Here is a 16409-nt window from a genome sequence, read left to right as displayed (position 1 = left end):
TTAGGGCATGAAATGCACAAATCATAGAATAAATTAGTATTATAATACAAAAAAACGCATCAAAAGATATTCATTCATAGCACCCCATCATGGTGCCCACCCACAAGAATGGAATCCTAATTAGAATAAGATATCCTATGCTTGTATGATTTCAAATAATTTCTATTGTCATGTATAAATAAGAGGAACCAATAAGTTTTATAAAAGTGATGAGTCAGACCAAGGAATAGGAAAGACATATGTACAAGGTACATAACCGTAAAGAAATGGTATCTGCTACATAGGAAGCACCCAAATCATTAAGAATGGATCCAACCACCCAGTAGGGAACTCAACATGAATGAGAAGGTCAAAACTCCTAAATGACCAATAAAACTGTTAAAAGACACCCAATTTCATTAGCAGATGAAAATGCACGCTAAACCCTAAAAAAACATTTTCGTCACAGATGTGGTCTATCTCAGAGCCTGGAGCCTTCAATAAAGGCACCCAAGATCATTCCTCCAACTAGCAGCCGAAATTGCCAACTCTCCTTTGGGAAAACGTCAATTAGGACTTTCTCCCAACATCAACAAACTGGACTAAAAAAATCTCCCATATTCCAGGATGTTTTGTCACACACTTTGAATGTGTCTCAACCTCAAAATGATCTAACAAAACCGAATGGCATTTCTTCCAAGCTGATAGAAATACATCCCTCAGAGAAGAGAGCAGCCATGTTGCCTGCTCAGTGTAACTGGATCTGTGCATCTCATTGGCCCATCCTGGAAAGTCCTAGACACTTACAGTAGGTAGGGAAAGGGGTGCAGAGGAGGAGAAGTAGAGCTGGGTATAGCTTACTTGGAGCAGTCTTCACAAACAATATTCCCAGTAGTCTCCTTGATAGTTCGCTCAGAGACAAATGCTGGATATTCAGTATCACAAGGCTCCAAGGTCTGTTTTAATTTCTGGGCTGTAAAGGAGAAGGGGAAACGGGAAAAAAAAATTAAGAATGCAATGAACAGACTCAATATTGTGACTGGTAGCCCACAGCAATTCAGAAGGCAGTTCCGTCTCTGCTGCTCTGTGATTTTTCTAGGCACAGCATAATGCATTATTTTCTAATTAGTCAGGCGATTTCATCTGCCAAGCAACTCTATAAGCTATAATTCCTCAAGCCGTTGTGTTGGCTTGATCAGCTATCATTTATGCATCCCAAGAATTCTACTTACTGGGACAGCATCACTCCCTGGGTCTCTGACCTCAGACTCAAACTTAGCAACACCACATATGCAGATCTGAACAAATATATAAAATGTAAGTTATACCATATTATTTAGGGTGAGACAAAGGTCATGATACAATTGCATGGCTTTACTATAGAAAGAAAATTGAAATATGAAATAGTAAAATATGTAATGTCTTTGAAGCGCAGCCACGAACCAAATCCTACTATTATGAAGTCCCCCGTCCAATAATATACCATGTCAATTTTAAAGTAATAAATAGCCCTGGTACATGGATGAGCACATAGGAGGCGTTCTGTAAAGGTTTGATGGCTGATTGAATTATTTAGACAAATTATATCCAGTGGACAAGATCCAAACTCTTAAGTCTTGGTTTTTCTTATTTGTAAACTGGAGATAATAAAATTCTCTCTGAGGCTGAGGTCAGAAGTAAATCAAACAATACATGTTAAGTTTGTAATACAGCACCTTGAACTTAAGTGCTAAGTAAATGTCATGATAATAACAAGACAAAGATACGCATTCTAATGAAGTCATTGTGACATTCAAACAATGTCAATTGATACCATAGCATAGTGGTTAAGAGTGATAGCTCTTGCATAAAAGGTTATGAGAACAAATCCCTGCTCTGCTGCTTTTTAGGAAATCTTCAGTATTCTCATCTGTAAAATGGGGATGCTAGTGTCTGGAAATGTCATTGGAGGTCTAGCCATCAGCATTTTTCCAAATAGAATTCTTGTAGGTCTCCAATAACCAGTCTTTGTACAAAGTTTTTGGCTGGTGCATACACAGAAAAAAGGATTTATTTGCAATTCCAGATCTCAATATGATTTTAACAAAGCAGTATGCAGAATACAACATCTCAAGTTATATTCCAAGTGCACCTGGTGGATGTCAGAACCACTGTAGACTGTCCACTTGGGCTGCTACAGACTCAGAGCCATCCATGTGATGGCCTGTAAAACCACTAGTCACCACCAATTAGATAACTGGTTGATCAGGAAACTGTTCCGCCTCCTTGTTCTATTGAGTGTATGGTGCTGGTGACTGCTACTATCCTGAAGGACAACAAGTCCCAGACACCATTTCCCTATGCCCTGCAGTGCTGGCCCAGTGAAGGGTCACTAAATGCTTGCTGAACATCCTCACAGGATTGTTTCTTACAATAGGCTTTTTTCACAGAGCTTTGCTTAATGTAAGGAAATTGTTTGGAGCTCACGCACCGTACATTGTAAATTTTCGCAAGAGAAGTAGACTTATTCAGCTGCTTCGTCCAAGATGTGTGATTTCAGGAGCCGATCACCAACATGAAAAGGAGATGCCTATAGCAACCTTACAGGCTCATTCTAAGGAATAAGTATGTATCATTCTTATAAAATGAGACTCACCCACTTTGACACACAGCCTTCTTGAAATGCTAGTCATTAGCAAGTATTACCCTCTCCATGCCAGAAGCTGGGATAATTGTGTAGTAGCTAAGGGCACAGACTCCAGGGGTTGTGAATCCTGCCACTGCTGTGCAGCACCAAGCAGATTTTTTTTTGTAGATGGAAACAATACATTTTATTTATTTTATGTGGTGCTGAGGATCAAACCTAGTGCCTCACACATGCCAGACGAGTGCACTACCACTAAGCCACAACCCCAGCCCCCCCAAGCAGAGTTTTTAAAACTTTCTATACCTTAGTGCCATCATCTATAAAATGGGAATAAGAGCATTTATTAACATGATTGTTTGCAAACCAGAGTGCTGGGAGCCATTAGCCAAGTAGGTATGACAATTTCCTTGCCAGCGTACCCCATGTTGCTGACATGTTGCAGCAACATTGAATGTAGGTGACCTTGCTCAAGGACCAAGGCAGATTAGGGTGTTCCCGGTTTAAGATAATCGTGTTTAGGGCGTTCCCAGTTTAGGTTCCAGGTTTAAGGTTTAAGATTATTCCTCCTGGGAATAGGGCGTATCCTGCTGCCTGAGTTCCCCTTGAGTTCTCACGGGATTCACACAGTATATTTTGGGAGACAGAAGCCCAGTGAGTGTGGATTTGGGCAGAGAACGTGGATTTGGGCAGAGAACGTGGATTTCCCCAGAACGTGATTGTAGACGGCTGGTGCGAGTTCGGGAATAAAGAGTTGCTGTTTGAATCTACAAGCTGTGTGGTGGCTCGTGATTGTGTGCCCAGCCAGACTGCGGCACCAGAGAATACAGGGAAAGCAGATAGCACATCACAAATGCTATTGTAGCGATACCAGACTTCAAACTATACTACAGAGCAATAGTAACAAAAACAGCATGGTACTGGTACCAAAACAGGCGGGTGGACCAATGGTACAGAATAGAGGACACAGAAACCAATCCACAAAACTACAACTATCTTATATTTGATAAAGGGGCTAAAAGCATGCAATGGAGGAAGGATAGCATCTTCAACAAATGGTGCTGGGAAAACTGGAAATCCATATGCAACAAAATGAAACTGAATCCCTTTCTCTCGCCATGCACAAAAGTTAACTCAAAATGGATCAAGGAGCTTGATATCAAATCAGAGACACGGTGTCTGATAGAAGAAAAAGTTGGCTACGATCTACATACTGTGGGGTCGGGCTCCAAATTCCTCAATAGGACACCCATAGCACAAGAGTTAATAACTAGAATCAACAAATGGGACTTACTCGAACTAAAAAGTTTTTTCTCAGCAAAAGAAACAATAAGAGAGGTAAATAGGGAGCCTACATCCTGGGAACAAATATTTACTCCTCACACTTCAGATAGAGCCTTAATATCCAGAGTATACAAAGAACTCAAAAAACTAGACAGTAAGATAACAAATAACCCAATCAACAAATGGGCCAAGGACCTGAACAGACACTTCTGAGAGGAGGACATACAATCAATCAACAAGTACATGAAAAAATGCTCACCATCTCTAGCAGTCAGAGAAATGCAAATCAAAACCACCCTAAGATACCATCTCACTCCAGTAAGATTGGCAGCCATTATGAAGTCAAACAACAACAAGTGCTGGCGAGGATGTGGGGAAAAGCGTACACTTGTACATTGCTGGTGGGACTGCAAATTGGTGCAGCCAATTTGGAAAGCAGTATGGAGATTTCTTGGAAAGCTGGGAATGGAACCACCATTTGACCCAGCTATTCCCCTTCTCGGTCTATTCCCTAAAGACCTAAAAAAAGCATGCTACAGGGACACTGCTACATCGATGTTCATAGCAGCACAATTCACAATAGCAAGACTGTGGAACCAACCTAGATGCCCTTCAATAGACGAATGGATAAAAAAATGTGGCATTTATACACAATGGAGTATTACTCTGCGTTAAAAAATGACAAAATCATAGAATTTGCAGGGAAATGGATGGTATTAGAGCAGATTATGCTAAGTGAAGCTAGCCAATCCCTAAAAAACAAATGCCAAATGTCTTCTTTGATATAAGGAGAGTAACTAAGAACAGAGTAGGGACAAAGAGCATGAGAAGAAGATTAGCATTAAACAGGGATGAGAGGTGGGAGGGAAAGGGAGAGTGAAGGGAAATTGCATGGAAATGGAAGGAGACCCTCAGGGTTATACAAAATTACATACAAGAGGAAGTGAGGGGAAAGGGAAAAATAATACAAGGGGGAGAAATGAATGACAGTACAGGGGGTAGAGAGAGAAGAGGGGAGGGGAGGGGAGGGGGGATAGCAGAGGATAGGAAAGGCAGAATACAACAGACACTAGTATGGCAATATGTAAAAACGTGGATGTGTAACTGATGTGATTCTGCAATCTGTATACGGGGTAAAAATGGGAGTTCATAACCCACTTGAATCAAAGTGTGAAATATGATATCAAGAACTATGTAATGTTTTGAACAACCAACAATAAAAATTTAAAAAAAAAGAGTATGTGCTTCATGGAAACATGCTCCTAAAGCAAAACTAATAACTGCAAATGCCCTTTAGAATGGTGGGGGACCCAAAGCCTGGTATGCATGCAAACAGGTCTGTGAAAATGGTTAAGTGAAATAGTCGTTTTGATGGTTGACACCTTTCTTAAAAGGTTTTATTAGCTTATTATTTCTTATACTCAAGCTAGTCAAAATTTTGGTTCCAACCTTTCTGAGCCCCCTTTATGGTTAGACATTTCAAGCAGGTGGTGCCTCCCCATTCCATTGGGGGTACAGTTCTGGTGGCTGCTACTCTTCTGAGGGTAACAAGTCCCAGACAAGTCTCCCTGTGCCCTTGCAGAGCTGGCCCACTGAAATGTCTTTAAATGTTTGCTGAACATGCTGATGATTTTCCTGAATGGGCTTTTTCAAGCCATAAAATGGACAAAGAAAATGTAAGAATATCAGTCCCATGTGACAAGCAGCCTGCCTTTCAGATGAAAAGTGATGGGACTTTCTACAGCCCAGGTCCATGTCACCACACAGAAGTTCTAGGTGGGAACCTCATTTTTTCTCAGTTCTTTCTTCAATGCCCCCATTTCATGGAGAGTGCCATCGCTGGATACTAGGGTTCCCCCCACCTTCTTTCTTAAGACCACCTTTAACTTTCATTTCTTTTATTTATTCTCCTCACCTTCCAATTAAGGGAAGCCAAATACCAACTTCATAATATTTGTCTATGATTGGATAATATTTTCTTTTCAGTTCATTCTAAATATGAACTTCTCTGTCAAAATATTCTGACTTTTAATTTAGGGTGCTTCCTTTTTAAAGTCTTTGATATTTCTAAAAATTTAAAGTATTTTAACTTTAGTTAAAATAATGGGAGGGAAGGGGTGTTATCATATGACTACATGACCCAGGTGATTCTACATGAAGAATGAGAAATTATACTCCATTTATGTATGATGTGTCAAAATGCATTCTATGTATAATTAGAATGAATTTAAACATAAAAAATATGGGGAAAAAAATGAAGTGAAGATTAAGTACACCATAAAATAAATTACAAGTGCACACGGCACCCGTATGCCAATGGCTTAGAAACACCTCATAATATCTTAAATTTATTCTAAAGTTGCTCTGTGCTGGATATTGTTCTGCTTTGTATGTATTAATTAATTAAACAGTAAAACATGGCAAAATTTTAAAAATAAACTGAGTTCAACAATTTTTATCTCTGCTTATAGATTGTAAATGGAGGCAAGACAACTAGACTAAATTGCCCAAGTTTACCCAGTAAGTATGTGGCAGAGCTAGAACTTAAACTTAGTCTGGCTGCAGCACGTACTCCTTGCACTGCTTTGTGAAGCCAGTGAAAGAAAGGACCTTGGGGGCAGTCAGAGATAGGCAGCATACATGATTTAAATAAGCCTGGTAATTTCACTATCTCTCATCCTAATTGTCTGGGCCCAGTTACAATGGAATGATTCCAACACACTCAGTGACAAAGCCTATTTGTCTCCAATTCTTTTTGGAGATTAAATTTTTTGTCCTTTGACAATTGTAGGGTACCCATACTGATGTGGTGATAAACTGTTGAATCTGTTTGCAGCATGGACTACAGATTGGCTAACAATTATTTGAATGTGCTTTTGGAACTGTGCAAGTTATCATATAAAACCATGCCCACATTTAATCTAAATAACACAAACCTCTTTTTGCCTAGAGTACTATGGAAAACACAACACCTCTTTGCCAGGCACTACAGCTTATTCATCTGTGGAATTTCAAACCAATAACCAAGGCTGCCAGCCATCTATTGGGTACCATTTTCACTCTCTGCATTGAAAACTCATACCTAAGGATCACAGTGCTCAGAGAGGGTAGTTACTTCTTTTCCCAGAATGGTCCACTGAGGTTTGGAAACCACACACAGCCTATTTCAAGTCCCAGAGAGCAACTCACCATGATCATCATTTAACATTTTTCTTCTCAGTGCTGGGGATGGAACCCAGGGCCTCACGCATGCTAGGTTAAGGCTCTACCACTGAGCTACACCCCCAATCCACCACCATTTACTTAACTGCCAATGCCTTCAACAGCCATTACTCACTAAGCACTTACTACACGCCAAAGACTATGCTAGCCCATTTGTATGAATGAATCCTCATCACTACAGAGTGAGGAAGACTCTGCTGCTATCCCATTTTGCAGATGAAAAAAATTCAAGCTCAGAGAAATTAAGGTGCTCACCAAAGTCACAATGCCTTGCATGGCAGACTCCAGCTGTAAGCCTGAGCCGTCAACTCCTAGAGCCAACTCTTTGCCATCACACTCCTGTCTCCCACCCCTGTATGGCTATGTATCTAAAGATGACCTACTACTCACTCCCACTGAAGCATCCAATAGAACATCCACACAATTGAATTTCTTTAATTTTCCCTTAGCAACAAATGTCCCCCGATGAGAACAACTGACTCGGGTTCGCAGTAATTATGTGCCCACAATCGGGAATGAATAGATTTGCCATTTGAATAAGCCTTCCTCTTCTTTTGTCTCTGTGAATGCATCGTCATTCATAACTGGGTGCCAGCAAGCCCCATTCTTTGTACAACTTCACCCAAATGATACCTTTGTGATAATCAAGCAGAAATGTGCTTCCACAGTCCCCTTCATTAAGGAAATGAAGCAGATAAACAGTATAATCATGGATTCTATTTTTAGCCAAGGCAAAGATGTATGTCTCAGCTCGGGGTCTTTATCTAGTGAAAGAATGGGGAATTTAGAAGGAAGAAATCATGCAAGTCAATATCGTTAGTGCACCTGAAACCTCTCCCTACACTGGGTTTAGGATTTATGTCTACTTTGAATAAGATATTCTGATAGCAGCCTTGCAGATGCATAAACTGATATCTGTGCCTAGCAGAGGTCTATGGGACTGAAGAGTCAAATCATGTGCAGTACTTGGCTCATCCCTGGGCTCAAAGGAGGGAAGATGTGACTCTCATTATCCAGGTTGCAGGGTTGGCTTAGGTCCCAGTCCCCTAGGTATCTGTCATTTATGTATTCATCTGTATAACTTAGGTGTTTCAGAAAGGTTTGGTGATAAATTCTAGCAGTGTCCACATCTCAGGTATGTTGAAGGGGTCTGAAGGTAATTTGAAAGGTATTGCCAGCTCTGGAAAGGCTCATGCACTCTGTATCCCATATGACAGTCATGTCATTACTAGATAAGGTCTTTCTAGTCTATGGGAAGAAGGTCTCATGGTCTGGTAGTGAAGTAAGATGATCTGTTAAGGGTCTTATTTAAAAGTTTCCCAAAGATAGAAAAAAAAAAAAAGAAGAACTAAAACATCCCATTATTCCTCTTAACACCACCTCTCTCATCTTTTTTTCCCCAAATTATGGGCAATTTTAAACAAAGGCACATTCATACTATAGGTAAAAATTCGAGAAATGGGAATCATCCTAACTCATTTGGACTCTCCGTATTTGCTAAACTAATGACTGACCCCATTTTAACATCACATTCTCCTTCCTACCACCATTAGACAACTTTTTGATGTATACACAGTTTTGATCCTTGGTTTTTGTTATATTACTTAATTTTGTGACTTTTGGGGGAAAGGTACAGGGGAACAGGGTCTTATTTTATCCAGGTTGGCCTTGAAATTCTGTGTTCAAATCATCCACTTGCCTCAGTCTCCTAATTATCTGGGACTACAGGTGAGCATTATGGTGCCTAGCTACATAAGCATTTTACTTAAAAGAAGTTTGTAGCCTGGGTGCAGTGGCACACACCTGTTATCCCAGCAGCTGGGGAGACCAAGACAGGAGGATCCCAAGTTCAAAGCCAGCCTCAGCAACTTAGTGAGGCCCTAAGCAACTTAGCAAGGCCTTATCTCAAAATACAAAAGGGGGGGGGGGGAAAGGGCCTAGGGATGTAGCTCAGTGGTTAAGCACCCCTGGGTTTTCTCCCCCTGCCCCCCCCCCCACAAAAAAAAAAAGAAGTTTGCAGAAATGGCACAATGTGTCTTTCTGTGGATGGACTGTAATTTATTTTAAAATACCCTTACTGTTAAATTTTAAAGAATTAGGGGCTGGGGTTGTGGCTCAATGTTAACGTGCTTGCCCAGCATGCGTGAAGTACTGAGTTTGATTCTCAGCACCACATACAAATAAATAAAGGTCCATCAACAACTAAAAATATATATATATATATTTTAAAAACAAAGAATTACCATCACTTGCAATCAAATTTCCTGTTGTTGATCATCCTATCATAGGAATGTTGGTTACTAACCCATTTCCTTAGACTAAATTCCTAGAAGTGGGATTATGGGAACTTAGTGCTTTCAAACTGGCACCAGCCCAGCAGGGAGAGGCAAGGGACTTCAAGGGTCATCCCTGGCACAAAAAAGATGTGAGGGTCGTCTTTAATAGCAAAGATTAAGTACCCACTATGCACAGCTTGTTGCAGAGTGCTGGTTTTATAGATAATCATCTATCAGAAATTGCAAGTATCATATTATATTCCAGTTACTGTGGTCTACCTACATGATTTTTTCCTTCATCTTTCATTGATTTTATTTTTTTTAAATACACAATAGTGGAATGCATTACAATTCTTATTACACATATAGAGCACAATTTTCATATCTATGTATATAAATTATGTTCACTCCAATTCATGCCTTTATACATGTACTTTGTTTATTTTGCATTACAATTCTTAATACACATATATACCACTTATTAAATACACAATTTGCATGTTCCCCCAAAATCAATGTTATTCTTCCCATTGTGCTTACTATGAAACAATTGAGCCTTGAGATCAGGTAATTTGCCAAAGGCCAGCCTCTATCTTTGCAAGCCTAACTCTACAGGGCATGCCTTCAGAAGGTCTCTATTGACTACTACCCAAATCAAAGGCTTTTTTTTTTTTTTTTTTTTTTTTTAAGCAGGGAGAATATTGCAATGATATTGAAGTTTGATGAGGGTAGTGATAAAAATAGTATGGTTATCAATTCATTCAGCCTGGGACACAGGCGATGGATCTATCTCCCTTGGATTTTGGTCCCATCTACAAGCTTTCTGAAAATTTTACCTGTGCAATGTGTGACTTGGAAAGGTCCAAGCCCAGGCAGCATGAAGCCTGTGGAATTTTGTGAACAAATGGACAGTGCAGCATTGAGCACAAAGAATGGTTTTTTGCTGCCAGCTGAAAAAATTATCACTTTGTCCCAGGTAGTTTCATATGAGCCAGCCTGTCCCTGATGAAAAGTAACCAGTGAATCCAGGGTTTATCACTCTGCCCAGGAAATAGAAACCACCTGTGGCTTACCTTTAGCTGTCATATCCGAATGCCACCAACTGCAGAGGTTAAATTCCACCAGAAACCTAGGCAGATGGAGGAAAAGCCCAGTGTTACTTGGTCACTGGTCCTCTGATTACAACAGTGACATTCTGGTGTTGTCATTGCTTATATATAACATTGCTTACCTCATTTGAAAGAATACCACCACACTTGGGAGACATACAGGGCTGATGGAATGCCCACTGCATTTCCACCTGGCTCTTACTATGAAAGGCTACTTTATCCTCAGTGCCAGCCCAACCCTGAGGCAGGTTTACCTAGACACAAGACCTTCTAATTGAGAAATCCTGCTGTGTGGACAGCAATATTTGTCTGGTTATTATCAACTTATTATTCACTTTTCTTTCCACATTTTTATTGGTGCATTATAGTTGTACATAAATGGTGGGACTTGTTCATTTTGCATGCACACAGTATACCAATATAATTTGGTATTACTACTTAGTATTTCCCCTTTCTCTTCCCTTCCGTGATTCCTTTTCTCTATTGTACTGATTGATCTTCCTTTGATTTTCACCACCTAGTTTGATTCCACAATAAACAGTCAATTTTTAAAATGTCTATCCTGTCTAGATTCAGAAATATAAATATTCTCTACCCTGACTATGGTCTGCAGTAATGAAGGATGCTTTCAATATTTATACAGCAATTCGAACTTGTGTAACCAATGCCTGGGTATGGGGGCTGGGGTCCTTCTTGAAACTATGCCACAGTCCAACTTTAGAAAAAAAAAAAACAAAACTTGGACTACTATTAACGAATGGAAAAATAATATTAATCTTCCTCCAAATGAATAGAGATGGATCAAATCCAGTTATTTTTCAGGTTCATGGCTAACATCTCTTCCAGCTTCCATTCAAAATCCTATTAGCTGTTCGTGTGCTTTCTGTCTCTTATCAATATAGAGAACATATTGCCTATTTTAATTTATAAGCTTTGTTAAATTAATATAGGTTACATTAAAGCAAAAAAAAAAAAAAAAAAAGAAAGAAAGAAATGTCTACTTATTCAATCACAAGGAATCTACCTTAGCCTCACAGAATCAAAACCTTGGGCTGGGGAAAAGAGGAGTTGGTGTAACAGTCGATCTGGTTGACATGCTTATCCATGAAATTCTTCCTGTATGTGTGATAGTGTTCCAGTAATGTGTCCAATATCAGGTCTGGAAGTCAAATCCTTCATCTTCATACCATTTCAAGACTGACTAAAGTCACAAAAGCATCCTCCAAAGAGGATCATAATTTGGCAAGATAAACAATTAAATCACACCTGAGAAAAGCCCCAGCCCTGGTTGACGCCCACAGCAGCCCCCACTCCCACATGAATGGAGACACCCAAGTAGCAGTGGACAGCCACAGCACTGTGTTCTGACCACAGCCCACCCAGGCTGCATTAAAAACAGCCAGACATCCATGTTAAATTTAACAGTAACCACAATAAATAAATTCAGTTTGTGTACTGCAAGCTGTTACTCTGCTAAAAAATGACATAAGGGGCAAAAGGAGTGATCATGTATAACTTAATGAAAGGTGATTTTGGGGAGGTCTTGATATTCAATATTTTGAAGTGTTTGATGAAGCTATGTCAGTTTCGTGAATCTAATTATTGAAAGTGAAAATCCAATGAATGCACTTCATAAACCCCCAAAATAATACTTTTCTCCAAATTCAGCACGTTGTACTTACAAGACAAGTTCAGTCATTATCCATTTCACAGCAGAGAGGAAAGCATGATAAGGCTGAAAGGAAGAATTCGGTCCATTTAAAACAATATATCACAAAGTTTGGCGTTTAACTTCAGGCTTTACATAAAGACAATGTTATTCTTCCAGAGAGATTGATATGGTGTTAAACAGTGATGTTCTAGCTAAAGCAAGAAAATGGTTGGATACTATATCCCAAAACTAACATGCTAAAACTTTGAACTCCCCTGTAGCGAGATGTGATTTACAAGTAAAACAAACAGGGAATACAAGGGTTATCACTGGGAGGAAAGAGGAAGTTCAGGAAAGGATGCTTAAATCTTTACCCTCTGGAGGCTAATATTTCCCAGCCTAATGCTAAGGGGCTGAGGGCTGGAATCATAACTAATTTTAAATGGTAATTCACAGACCTCCCTTTTGGGAAGGTGCCTCTCCCTGTTCTCCATCACTGTCCGTCATTCATTGAAATCAGCACAAATTGCACACAATTGATTTTAATGCCTTCCATGAATTCTGTAGGATTTGAGCTGCCTTTTCTCACACTCACATATTTGGACTTGGAAAAAAAACATGATAACCATATAAACATGTGATTTTTATCCTTGCAGAAAATTCCTGTCACTTTATAAAAGAAGGCATTGACAGCCTAATCTTTATTTCAGAATATTTTAATTAAAAAAAGCAGTCGGATTGTTTACTCTGTGATATTTCCTATGTGGATAATTCAATTTCCTGAATTCTGGAAAATACCAAGTCTCCCCCTCAGTTGGTTCTTTGTACCTAGGTATGCTAGATATGCATATGCGAGTGGTGGGTGAACTTGAGAGACAGGCAGTGACATTGGCAAAGCCCGGGCCCCAGATGTCAGGTCCAGAAAAATCTCAGAACCTTTTGTGGTTGTCTGTAGGTATCACAGAATTAAAGTGCCTGCCAAATCTTGGTTTCTGAGGTGATTGCTACTTAATCCTACTTTCTGAGCACTTTAATTAGAAGAACTAGAACTGGGACTAGGGGAATTATCCAATTTTAAACAAGAACACAACACAGTTTTACTCCTCTAACTATTGTTGAAACTTTCCTATACCAGGCCAGAATGTAAATGAGAACAAAACTAAACAAAACACCACCCCCAGCCTACACACACACACACACACACCCCAAACCACCATCCCATTGAAGTTATTCCCAGCCCATCCATATTTCAGACTTTTGTGCATCTCTTGCTTTGATTTGACTGAGTGCTTCATCATTCCTGAAATAGAGGGCCTCTGAGACCTCAGGATTGGGGTCAGATATGTACTTTTAACTATTTCCTAAAACCAAATGCAACCTTGTAGCTTCATGTTTTGTTATTACATATTATGGCTGGGGGGTGGGGGCAGTGTGCAATCATCTTTCTTTCAAAAAGATCCAGATGGTCAGACCCTGGGACAATTCTGTATCTTTGTCCCTGCTGGGATGGGCTGAGTATTTCAGAGGGGAGAGGCTGAATAAAGGGATTAGGAAACCTTGGAGGTTTGGCACAGGGGCCAGTCACCCAGAGGCCAGGGGACAGACCCTCAAACATTCAGGCACTGGCTCAATAGAAGTCAACAAAGGGATTATGCAAATATGGGATTATAACATTTAAATGCACATTATCACTCAAAAGGATAACACCATGGCACTTTTAAGCCTAGGAAACCATACCTAGGGAAGACTTTATGTCTAAAAATATTCCTGTTAAGGCTAGGGAAGTTGGGTTTAGAGAGAGTCTCACACTAAAGAGCAACCTTTTTTGCTCCCCCTGAAAGACCAATTTCTAGTTGCCCCTCAGAAATTTTCCAGTTCTGCATCATTTCTTGCTCCCTCAGTAGAGAGAATTGTGTTAAATGTTTGTTTTTGTACATAATCCCCTTGTAAGAACTTAGGTCTTGAAGAGGAGAAGGTGTGCCTATTTTAAGACAGCCTTAAAATCTTGTATTTCAGACCAAATTTTGCATTAATTCTTGGTACTTAGAAAATCACCACATTGCAAGGATAACATTGATACATGTAGGTGGACTTATACAGAGGTAGACTCTTGTGTGTTTTTAGTAGTTAATGTCCAAACTTACATTGTCCACACATTGTAAAATTACATTTTTAAACAGAGTAAACTATAACAGTTCATATCTGGCTGTATTAGTATTGGGTTGACTGATCTGCAGTTGTGACATCCCCAGCTGAACCAACCCCAGGGAAGACAATAATAAGACAATACTTGGGGGTGGGGGGATCAGCAGCAGCATGACCAGGAGAGATGACCTGCCATTAACATCTGAATTTTATTTGCAAACCAAAGAGAAAATTTTTGTTGAGCAAGACCAAATCTTTTCTGTAAAAATGAGAATCATTTTTATATAGCTCCCCTTTGCTATCAAAAAAAGGTGCTACTGCATTCATCCAAAGACTCTGGACCAGTTTCTCATTCATATCACTGGATTTGGGTTTAAACAGGAGCAGGGATTTTTTTGTTTTAAATAATGCATCAAGTCAGGAAATAGCTTTAAACATCTATGGTTTTGAGGAGAGATCGACTCGATTACTCCAAAGATGGAGATATGTGCTCAGAGACATAAAAAACGTGCAGCTGTTCCAAGGGATCACATTGGACTTACATCCAGGAGGCCATGGGCTCCATCGCTGCTCTCCTTGTTGGCTCTACACATGGCTTGGTAGTCATAAAGCGTGATTCTACAGTAAAGAATGGAAAGGCACTTAGTTGTTAACAAAATGTGGGAGCCCAATGATGCTGTCTAATAGCAAGGTGAGCCGTCATTACTGTCAATTGTGACCATCATAATCAATGGGTGCCTAATAGAGAGTGAAAAATTGAGGAGCATAGCAGAGTCATTTATTGGAGAAAGTCGTGTTACCTCTTGTAACTTGCAGATCAAGGGGAAAGAAGGTATTGGGAAGGGCAGAGAAGATGAGAACCCTCCTATTTGGGTCTTAAAACTAGGATGGTTTGTGTGGACCAATGCATCCCAAAAGGAATTTGCTGTTCTGAACTTATTTAGGGTACTGGATGGAATCTACTTGACAAATGAAGGGGACCTTCCTGATCTCATCTAAGAAATGGCAGAACCAGGGTAGCTCAGGGGTAGAGCACTTGCCTAGCTTGTGTGAGGCACTAGGTTCAATTCTCAGCACCACATATAAATAAAGGTCAGTTGACAACCACAACTAAAAATATATATTTTAAACAAAAAGAAAAGAAAAGAAATAGCAGAACCATTGGTCTTTCTCCAGCATCAGGAAATAGGCCTGGACCAAGACAAGTCCTGCTCACTGGCAATTTGTGAGGAACTAGATGCACATTGAATGTCACCTTCATACCTGCCCCTAGAACTGCAGCCACCACCATAATAGTGAGTTTATTCTTACTTTTGAGTTTTTTTTTTTTTAATGAAGTGGACATTTCCAGGATCTAGTATAGCAACCAGCATGGAGAGGAAACTCGGTTTTCAAAGTGAATGCATGAATGATCAACCCGTTACACAAATCTTGAGTAGATGATATATAACTGAGACAGAAGTGGTCGATTGTAAAGCACAACAGGAAGACTTTCTTATCCAGACAATAAGTTAAGGGACATCGTAGATACAAGAGCCATCTACAGGCACCAAGTAGAAAAACTGGTCACATTTGACCAAACTGTGATAAGAGGCAGCTCCTCACCAGAATTCCTTGGGCAGCAAAGCCCAAGGGTGCACCAGAAACAATCTCCCTTCAAGGCCCCAAGGCCTCTCCTTAATCAAAAAATTTCTTCCCGTGTCTGGTTTGTTTTCCCGATGCGGATCAAGAAAGTAACTTTGCTTATGGAAACAGACCAAACCAGACAAGCAATTAGTCTCATCCCCATAAAAACAACAGCAATGCCCATCACTGTCACAGCCTTAACACTCTCCAGTTGCTAGATGGGCCACAGAATCAACTGTGGACAGAGTGAGCAACTTAAGTGGTCCCTGACTGAGCCCCTCTGCCACCATTCTGATGGTCACCCAGGGGGACTCCTTAGAGGTGCCTCTGCAAGGGCCACCCAACTCTGTTTCTTCAGCCAAAGCCAGGTGAGAGGAGCATGGGGCTGAGAGGACCGTGTACTGGGAGCCAGCAGTTATAGATGCAGGATGGTGTTGCAGTTAGAAGTTGATACTGCTGCCATGTTCTAGGGGTGCAATGCTGAGCAGGTAGGT

At 40.2% G+C, this 16409-nt stretch overlaps 1 protein-coding gene across 1 annotated transcript in view; it reads right to left on the bottom strand.

Moving 5' to 3' along the window:
• The window catches only part of Cacna2d3 (calcium voltage-gated channel auxiliary subunit alpha2delta 3), an 872527-nt gene that overhangs the window by 57289 nt on the left and 798829 nt on the right, over nt 1–16409 (bottom strand). The window contains exons 32-35 of the mRNA XM_027947835.2: nt 14832–14907; nt 12176–12228; nt 10458–10513; nt 841–952 (exon numbers count right to left, since the gene is read on the bottom strand). Of these exons, the coding sequence (XP_027803636.1) occupies nt 841–952; nt 10458–10513; nt 12176–12228; nt 14832–14907 (297 nt within the window). The remainder of the gene's footprint in view (nt 1–840; nt 953–10457; nt 10514–12175; nt 12229–14831; nt 14908–16409) is intronic.

This window comes from Marmota flaviventris, chromosome 1 (genome assembly GCF_047511675.1).
Source record: "Marmota flaviventris isolate mMarFla1 chromosome 1, mMarFla1.hap1, whole genome shotgun sequence".
Classification (NCBI taxonomy): Eukaryota; Metazoa; Chordata; class Mammalia; order Rodentia; family Sciuridae; genus Marmota; species Marmota flaviventris.
The sequence above is the reverse complement of the archived record's forward strand: the minus strand, read 5'-3'. Positions and strand labels throughout refer to the sequence as shown.